General features: G+C 43.5%; 1 protein-coding gene across 1 annotated transcript; it reads left to right on the top strand.

Moving 5' to 3' along the window:
* Positions 1-8,445: 8,445 nt before the first annotated feature.
* On the top strand, positions 8,446-8,858 carry LOC142846970 (large ribosomal subunit protein eL33-like). Its single transcript, XM_075967730.1, has one exon. The coding sequence runs from the start codon at positions 8,502-8,504 to the stop codon at positions 8,832-8,834; it is 333 nt and encodes a 110-aa protein (XP_075823845.1). The 5' UTR covers positions 8,446-8,501; the 3' UTR covers positions 8,835-8,858.
* The last annotated feature ends 1,138 nt before the right edge of the window (positions 8,859-9,996 follow it).

The raw sequence follows: 9,996 nt of genomic DNA on the forward strand, positions 1-9,996 counted from the left end.
TGGGGGCCCTTCACACTGTTTTCTTTTGCTCTTAAAGCTGGCCCTCTGCCTTTCAGAATCCTTACTTGACCTGAAATTTCTTTCCCAGAAAGAATAGAAACATCCACACTTCCAGGATCCTGGTTCTTCTTGCAGAACAAGCTCTGAGTGCCAGGGCAGCCTCTAAGTTGGTTATCTGCAGGATGCAGCTATGGCTGCCAGGCTGCTTTTAGAAACGACACTGCTGGAGATGAGAAAGCTGTGATCTCAGCCCAACTTTTCCAATTAGATTATTCGTATTGGACTTCAGTCACAGTTCCATTGACCTAGAATTCCACACCTCTGATGGTCTTACACACCTTTTATGATGACAACTGAGGTAGAGATCGTTATTCTAGTTAAGTGACCAAAAAGAAGACCCATAAGGTATAAAGTTCAGAGAAGCAAATGTTTGCTGGGAAGACTGGGTGCAAGCTTGTGTGTGTGAAATTGTTCCCATTGGTCCCATTGTTCCCATTGGTCCCATTGGCTGCTAGCACATTTTAGTAGCAGATGTTGGGATTCCTATCACGGGACACTGATTCACTCTTCTGAAATGTATCGGATAGATGTTAGAACACATCGACTCTCTCTTCCACAGGGTCTTCCTCCATGCTGGATGTCAGGACTATCAAAGCTAAATTCAACTCTCTTATTTCTTTTTCTTTTTGGTTTTTCGAGACAGGTTTTCTCTGTAGCTTTGGAGCCTGCCCTGGAACTCACTCTGTAGACGGGGCTGACTGCAAACTCACAGGGATATCTGCCTGCCTCTGCCTCCCACGTGCTGAGATTAAAGGCGTGCGCCACCACCACCCAGCTTCCTTCTTATTTTTTAAGATGGCGTTTGTCCCTGCTTTACACTTTGCTAGGTGCAGGAATGTCATTATATATGCTGGAGGTGAAATGGCTGTCCTGATAGTTGGGTCTGGGCAGGACGAGAAAACCCAGACCTCCCTTCCCATTGGCTGGGCTAGCATTTTGGGGGTGGAAAGCAATGCTCTTCCTCCACCTGATTTACAGCAGAGGTTTGCTAACACTGTTAACCAGAGTTGCTGATCTGTTAGAATGGCCTTGCCTGTGTGATCTGAATCTCTAAACCACGTGACAGTTCTAAAACGGTCAGTAACATCTAGAAGTTTATATGAGTTGAAGGGTAATCTCTTTTATTGAGAGATTCGACGTGTCACTTTGTCTGAGGGTCTTCCCAGATCACAGGAACTCTAGCCTGGAGGTCTGCCCTTGTACCATCGATGATGGAGTCTCGGAAACCAGTTTTCCACTACTAGACTTGACCTCTTTAGTCACAGTTCATTGACCCAGGATGGATGGACCAGCATCCTTTTTGTTCTCAATGAAATGTGAGTTAACTGTATAACAACCCACTTCACTTAGGCTGGTCTAAAGGAAAAGGCTAGAGTCTTGGGATGTGACATGGGAGGAGTGAAGCGGATGCCAGAGAACACCCTTTCCTTCTTTGCTCTGCCCTTCCCTGAGGCCAGCTTTCTTCTTCCTCCTGAGATGCCTCCTAGCTATAGACAAATGAGCTCCTGTTCCTCAGAACCAGAGAGATTTACGTTAAAACACAGCTTCATTTGCTTGACCCTTCCCCATGTCTACATGTTACTGTACAGGCTTGCCCCTCTCCTCCCCTCCTCCCCCTCTTCCTTCCACATGTCTTCCTTCTTTCTGCCCATCTCTATTGTTTTTTCCTCAAGACTACATTATGATCAGGCATTCAGAGAATCCTCATTTTCACACAAAGCCATTTTCTTGCCAGGAATTGTGCAGCAGCAAACTCTCAGCTTTGAAGGAGCAATGAACCTAAAGGGTATACCTGCCAGAGCGCCGCTCCCAACCTGTTGTCGGGAGAAAACCTGCCGAGTAACTGCTGTTCCCCAAAGGCAGCCTCCTCTTCGTTAAGCGCTGTGTCTAGCTCCATTTCTGTGAGTGCCATCAGCTCCTTACAGGGAGAAAGGAACCAGCACTTAGAAGACGGAGGAAGCAAGGGGGTACTGTGGTCCTTCACAGGTGTTTCTTCAGTCAGCTTCACGATTCTTTAATATTGAAGAAGAAAGGCTTAGTACTTGTCTCTCCACCTGTCAGTCAAGGAGAGTCAAAATACAGTGGGCTTGTTGGAAAAGGATCATTCAAATTCAATATTCTTGCTTGCTGTGGCAAAAGGAAAACAATGAAAACCTGGAAATAAGCTCATATTCCAAATATAAAAAATGCTTGAGCAAACTTGAGCCACAGGTTAAAAAGGTGAGCCGTTACTAAAATGCAATGAGTTAGAGCAAACATCATACCCAGAGCTCTGTCCAGGGCTAAGCCTACCAGCTTGGTGTTCACCCATCTCACCCTCATAAGGACACCCTTTGCTGTGGCTTTCGCCATACACACCAAAGAGGACAACGTTCTCCAGTTTTCCTTGCCAGGAAATGACTATGATCTGAACTATGTCATATGATCTGAACATAGTCATGAACTATGATGCCATGTGAGGTGGACAGCTCTCATGGTGTAGCATTTTAGAGGATTCTTGGACCATCTACCAAAAAGAAACTTCTGTTCTGTTCGCATTAATATATGTCACGTAGAGCTAAATTTATAGTGTGATATCTAATATCTATAGCATAATATCTAAGAAGAAAAAATTCAGTTGTAGTGTATTCAATATGGTATTATTTAAAAATATCTGTGTTTCATTGGGGGAGATAATGCTCCTCCCAATAACCATAGATGTTGTATCAAAACCTTCATGTCAGATATGGGACTGTCCCTTACCCCAAGCTGTTGATTAGGGGAATTCAAGAGGCTCCCAAAACAATAGAGGTTATTTCTGTTTCCCTTGATTGACTCCTAGACTTGAGATCCTATTGCTGCAGACACTACATACTTCAGATACAGCACTGGAGGAAATGAGCTGGATTTGACATGCAAACCTTCTCCTTGAAGACTAGCTTTCATAGTACTAGAAGATGCTATGCAAGGTGTTAAGGGAGGAAAGAAATCCTTTGCCTGGTTGTAAAGCCTGGAAACCATAGCACGGACTGGCTCAGCATGCTATCCCTGATGTTGCCATAGTGACATTATTACCTTGAAGGTAGTTAACAGCGACCTGATAGGACTTAAGGCCTGATCAATAAGTGAGAATTCATGTCTTATACTGCAAAACCTGCAAAATACCCATAGACCTTGAAATAGAACCTACTACTGCCATTTCCCCAAACTAATATAATTTATAACTATATTCTAAGTGCTTATTATGCCCACAGGTAAGTGTGGCTTTTGTGCCTTATCAAAGAAGTTGTTTTTTTTTAAGCTGATAGAGGTCACCACAAAGATCTATAACTTGTCAAAATGCAGAGAAAGAGTGACCATGGAGTCCCCAGCCCCAACTGATGCATCTGCAATGCAGCCCTGTATTACTGTATTACCTGCAATACCGAAGACTCAGGGATCAGCACGGGAGAGGGAAGGGAAGGGTTTTAGTAGTCAGAGGAGCAGGACACCTGCTGCAAGATAATGTCTTCTAGACATGGCAGGGACGCTGCACCAGGAGATCTCAACAACAAGATCCACATAATGACAACACCGGCTGACACGCCAGGAGAGGAGAGCGAGTGGTCTCTAGTGACAAGCTACTTGATAGGTTATCCAGTCCCTAGTGGTCAGTCGTAAACACAGGTACATAAGAGCAACACTAAATGGACACAGTAGGCTGTGTGTGTGTGTGAGTGTGTGTGCATGCGTGCACGTGCACATGAAAGGAACTGGTGGGGGAGACATGGGAGGAGTTGGGGGTGATGGAGGGATGGGAGTGATGTAAAAGGAATACTCAAGGATGAAATTCTCAAAAATAAAACATTTAAATAAAAATTACCCATGATAGAATCTACTTTTATGCACACATATTTAAATAATTTTAAGATGGTTAGGGAAATGAAGGGTCAAGCTCTTCAATTTAATTCCCAAGGGTGGGATGAGGAGGTGTTCATGCTTCTCTTTAACACCCTTTGTTGTAATTCTAGAAATAGCATTTCCTTATTTAAAGAAAACAAACAATTGTAACACCCTCGATGCAGGGCAGTTGTTTATCCAAAGAGTAGGTGTAATCAAGGCTTTGGGTTCAAGTTCAAGAGTAGGAAAATCTTCCATTGTTCTGCTGCGGCAGGAGCTGCATTTTCCAGGGAGTTTCAGATCCATGAGGTCATTCTCAAAACTTGCTTCCAGATAGAGAGATCCTGCTGGGTCCTCCTTGTGGCTGAATAAGTGCTTCTGGGTAAGATTGTTTATTTTGTGTTAAAAGAGGAGAGACTTTTGTATTTTCCATAAAACCCAAGACGCACTTTCACGATGAAACAACAGTGGAGAGAGGCAGTTAGAGTAGATGAGAGAAGTCATTTTAGTTACAGGAAAACTTGTTCCAAGGGACTCCTCAGCTGACCTTAGGGCCAGAGCTCAGGGGAAGGGGTGGTAGCTGACCCCCAAGGGCTACTACAGTATCATCTCCGGGGTGCAGAGGAGTCTGAATATTTTCTACAGATGCCCATCTGAAATCCCAAATTTGGAAACACCAGATTTCTGCAAAGTCAAGTCACAGTGACAAAAGCTGCAAATGCCATTTCAAGATGTTTGGGGGGAATATCTCTAGTTATATAGCTACATATACCGATATCTATATGTGTATACCTGTATCTATTTCTACCTCTGTGTCATCTATAATATCTATCTATCTATCTATCTATCTATCTATCTATCTATCTACCTACCTACCTACCTATCATCTATCTATCTTAGCATAATGCAGTACTCCATTCTACTTCTCCATTTCTTTAGGGAAAGAAATAATTAACAATAGTTAAAATTACACTATTTATTAAGGATAGGAGCTAATTGAATTTTCTCCACCTTACTCAAGAAACAGAAACCAGTGGTTTTTTTTGGCTTTCTCTTCCTTCATAAGATGGAATAAAAAATCAGGAGAAGAAAAGAGTGTGACCGAGACACATTTTAAAAGACATCTTTTCCAGCTAGGGCCATACACAAATCATTAACAAAGTAGTAAATGCATTTGAAGTGATACTCCAAGCTGACGTAAGTAATGGTGTTCTGGAAGTTGCAGGAAGACTGATCCAGATATATCTGTTCAGACCTCTATTATTTCCATTAGATTAGTGTAACAGGCTGAGAACATATGCCCACTTTGGTGCCCCTTTTGGCCAGGGCCCCAAGACTATCTGTTGGAAAGGGGAGTCTGGAGTTGCCATGCAGAATATGCAAATCATATGCTCACAGTCTTTCTGGTGCCCTGAGATCCCTCAGCCACTGAGGTAATGAGATGACTAAATAGAATCAGAGACGGTTTTGTTTGGAAGGTTGGAACATGTTTTTCTTTCCTTTCAAGCCTAGGAGAAAGTCTTGAGTGGAGACACCAGTGAGTTTGACACCGGTCCCAGTAGACAAGTGTCTGAGTCACATCTGCAGGGTGGAAAGGGAAAAGGCTGCTGCCACTTTGCTTCTCTTGGGGCTGCATGAGACAGTGTCACAACAAAGGAAGGACTTCCGTTCCTCAAGTTCACTGGGGCAGGCACAAATGTCCTTTTGATGAACTGGCGACTGTGAGGAAACTGGGGAGAAGGTATCCAGATCCCAACAGTGGTGGCTTGAATGAGAACACCCCCCACAGGCTTCTCGGGTTTGAATCCTTGATCCCCAGTCGGAAGAACTGTTTGGGAAGCGTTAAGAAGTGTGGCTTTGTTGGGAGAGGGGTGTCACTGGAAGAAAGTCTTTGAGGTTTCAATAGACACAAGGGATTTCTCTTTCTCTGCTTTGTGTTGTGTATCAAGCCATGAGCTCTTGGCCTTCCCTTCACTCTGCCATCATGAACCCTCTGAAACCATCACCAAATTAAATGCTTTCTTTTATAAGTCGCCTTGGTCATGGGAAGTATCACATGGAAAAGTAACTAGGATACTAACCAAGAAGACTGTCTGGAAGGGCAGAGGAACTCAGCAGAGAATGTGGAGCCCTTTACACAAAATGCTGTAGTATTTGTGCATACTGTGCATATTCTTCCGTGTTCTTATTATTTCTATATCACTTTGCATGTCTAATACAATGTAAATGCTATGTAAATTGTCATTATACAGTACTGATTAGGGTATAATGATGAGGAAGAGTCTGTACATACTAAATACAGAGCAACCATCCCAGTGCTGTTTAGCTTTTTGTCAACTTGACACAGCTTGGGCCATCAGAAAAGAGGAGACCTCAGTTGATGAAATGCCTCCATCAGGTTGGCCTGTTGGTAAGTCTGCTGGACATTTTCTTAATGAGTGATATGAGAAGGCCTACCTGATTGTAGGTCTGTTCCACCTTGACCAAAGGTCAGAGAGTTCAGGCCTATTCCTGCTCTGTCAAGGATGTGACAGGAGGTTTAACACGGGAAATGGCTACCTTACAGGATGCTTGGCCTAAAGTGCGGTCACCGCATATCCTGCCTAAACAACAGAATATTTAACTTAGGGTAGAGTTGCTTGAGGCTTCAGGTTTTGAAGAGGTAATTGCTCTGTTTGTTCTTTGTATCATGTGAAAGTAGTCTTTTGCTTTCTTCACCCCCATCTTTTTGCATTGGGGTATATAGGCATATGGAAAATAAAATGGGTAAATCCAGTATTCACTGAATTGCCCTCCCGATTCTATTCTGTGTCTCTGTATCTCTGCTCCTTCTGCCTAAAAATCTCTTATCCACACGCCCCTCCCCCGGAACATGCGAACCCTGTCAAGGCTGGACACCAAACAAGAGACTGGATAAGTAAAACTCTACATTTTCCCACTTTATACTTTTAAAACTCACTGAAAACACACTAGAATCTTTTCCCCTTGTCTCTTAAAAAATCAATGTGTTTCTTTTTAAACAGACACATAACCATTTAAAATTGTACACGCTCGTGGGATACCAAATCATGTTTCAACACATGCAAATATTTTGCATCAAGTTTAAATAATAATAAACATAGCTATCTCCTCAAAATTCGTCTTTTCTCTATGATAAAAACTTTCAGAGCGCATTTGTCTAGGATTTTAAGATGTGCCATGCGATCGTCAGCCACAGTCACTTGCATTGGCACGTCAGCCCTTCCCATTCTGCCTCACAGTAATTTTGTGCCCACTGATTAACCTTCCCATACCTCCCTTGCCCCATGTCCCCCAGTCTCTGACAGTCATCATTTTACTCTGAGTCTCTATGAGGCTGACTTTCCACCTTTTATACAAATGGCTGAGATCATGCGGAGCCTGCCTTTTGTGTCTAGATTATGTTATTCAATATCTCCAGTCCCATCCACGGTGTTACACACGACAATGCTGTATCTCTTTAAAAAATTAGGTGAATTGTGTTCCACTGAGTACACGTACCACGTTTTCTTTATTTGTCCACCAGCCGAGGGACATTGAATGTTATCCTTTTGATAAAGTGTTCCCTCTAGGCTCATGTGTTTGACCAGTGGCTGTTGACATTACTGGGGGAGGTTATAGACCTTTAAGTCGTGGGAGTAGCGCCCACTGGAGAAAGTGAGTCACTGGGAGCCAGCCTTATTGGATACAGTCCTGTTCTAATTCTAGCAACAAGTCCTCTCTGGTTTCTGTCAGGTGCCTAGATGTCAGCCATGAGCCCAGAACTAATGTGCCTGCCTCCAAGCTTGTTGCTATGCCTACCCTACCATGAAACTGGGAGCTAAAAGAAAATTTCCCTCACATTGCTTTTGACATGTATGTTGTCATAATGATAAGAAAAGTACTAAATCTCTTAGGTTGTTTCTATGTCTTAGCTGCTGTGAAGGGAGCTATAACAAACATAAAGATACCTATATATACATCTCTCTATATGCACACACACGTATAGGTTTTCTCACAAAGAACAAGGGTTAAGATATCAGCATCATTTCGGGGTCTGGTAGAAACCTGGTGCAAGGAAACTCCCAGGATTCTATAAGGATGACCATAGCTAAGACTCTTAGTAATAGTAAATATGGTAGCCTGAATTGCCCATCTCCTGTGACCAGGCAAGGCTTCCGGTGGAGGGATTGGGTCACAACCCAGCCATAACCACTGATTTACAGTCTGTCCTGCCTATGGGATGTGCTGGAGTAAGGGTGGTGCAGAGATTGTGGGAGTGGTCAGCCAATGACCGCCCAGCCTGAGACCCATGCCACGAGACTGAGTCCACCCCTGACATGGTCTGGAGTGCCAGGACCCAGAGGCTGGATGGCCCAGGGACCTAGAATAGAACCAAACACAATTGGAGGAAAAAAATGTAACATAATGATGCCTAACCATATTCTGCTGTACTGAGAGTTGGTGACACCCCAGTTGTCACCAGAGACCCTTCATCCAGCAACTGATAGGAACAGATGCAGACCTCTTTCGGCCATCTTGGCACCTGTGGAGGCCTGCTGGGAACAGGACTTCTAAAGGACAGTATGTCTGGAAGGCTGTGGTGCAAGGCCACTTTTGCTGGCTATAAGCGAGGTCTCCGGAACCAGAGAGAGCACACGGCTCTTCTTAAAATTGAAGGCGTTTATGCCCGAGATGAAACTGAATTCTACTTGGGCAAGAGATGCGCTTATGTGTATAAAGCAAAGAACAAAACAGTGACACCTGGAGGCAAACCAAACAAAACCAGAGTGATCTGGGGGAAAGTAACTCGGGCCCATGGAAACAGTGGCATGGTCCGGGCCAAATTCCGAAGAAACCTTCCTGCAAAAGCCATTGGACACAGAATCCGTGTGATGCTGTACTCATCCTGGATTTAAACCAATGAAAAGTAAATAAATAAAAGTGGATTTGTAAAAAAAAAAAAAAAGAAAAGAAAAAAGAAACAGATGCAGAGACCCACATTAGGGTGAGCTTGGTGAATCCTACTGAAGAGAGGGAGGAAGGATTATACAAGACAGAGGGGTCAAGGATATCACAAGAAAACCCACAGAAACAACTAACCTGGGCTCATAGAAGCTCACAGACTCTGAACTGACAGCCAAGGAGTCTGCATGGGACCAACCCAGGCCCTCTACATATATATGACAGTTGTGTAATATAGTCTACTTATGGGACTCCCAACAGTGGAAGCAGGGGCTGTCTTTTGGGAACCTTTTCCTAATAATGAATTGCCTTGCCCAGCATTAACACATGGGGAAGTTCTTAGTCTTACTGCACCTTGATCTTTTGTTGATGTCCATGGGCTATCTGAACAGAAACAGAGGTGGAGTGGATTGGAGTAGGGCAGAGGGGAAGTGGGGGGAGGAGATGGAAGGAGAGGAAGGAGGAGAAACTGCAGTCTGGATATAAATAAATTTAATAAAAGGAAGAAAGAAAAGAAGAGAAGCAAGGAAATATTTAAGAGTCCTTTTAGCAAGTCTAGTATTAGTTGCCGGGAATCTGCAACATTACTGTAGCCTGATGCTCAGACCCACTTCTTAACATGGCCTTTCACTCATAGGTGAACAAGACTGCATAGCCTAGGGATATCTTCTTATAAGTCAATAGGGTTGTATTGCAAATATTTCGCAAGCTCCAAAAGTAACATAACTATTGAGCCTTGTTAAGGCCTTCCATTGGAATACCAATTTTCAACTTCTGTACTAGGACTACAAAACAGCACTAATAATACTGTGTCAACAAAAATGCTGTTTTCCAATTTTGGCAATGTAAACTCCCTCAATTAAAGTTCTGTAGTGCTGTATGTTAAAAAAAAAATAAAAGGTATCAGCATCGAGTGGTTAAGAAGTAAGTACCGCTTTAGGGCATTAAGAGCTGGCTCCAGCAGCTGAGAAGTTGCAAGGAGAGAAGGGGAGGATGCTCGTTCCCGGTCAGGCAGAACGACAGCTGCTTTCCCCAGGACCCTTCCTCGGTTAGTGTGGGGGCTTGAACCTGGATTTTGTCCATCAGACGTAGGAAGAAGTACAGTTAGCCACAGTC

This window comes from Microtus pennsylvanicus, chromosome 3 (assembly GCF_037038515.1).
Source record: "Microtus pennsylvanicus isolate mMicPen1 chromosome 3, mMicPen1.hap1, whole genome shotgun sequence".
NCBI classification, from domain to species: domain Eukaryota; kingdom Metazoa; phylum Chordata; class Mammalia; order Rodentia; family Cricetidae; genus Microtus; species Microtus pennsylvanicus.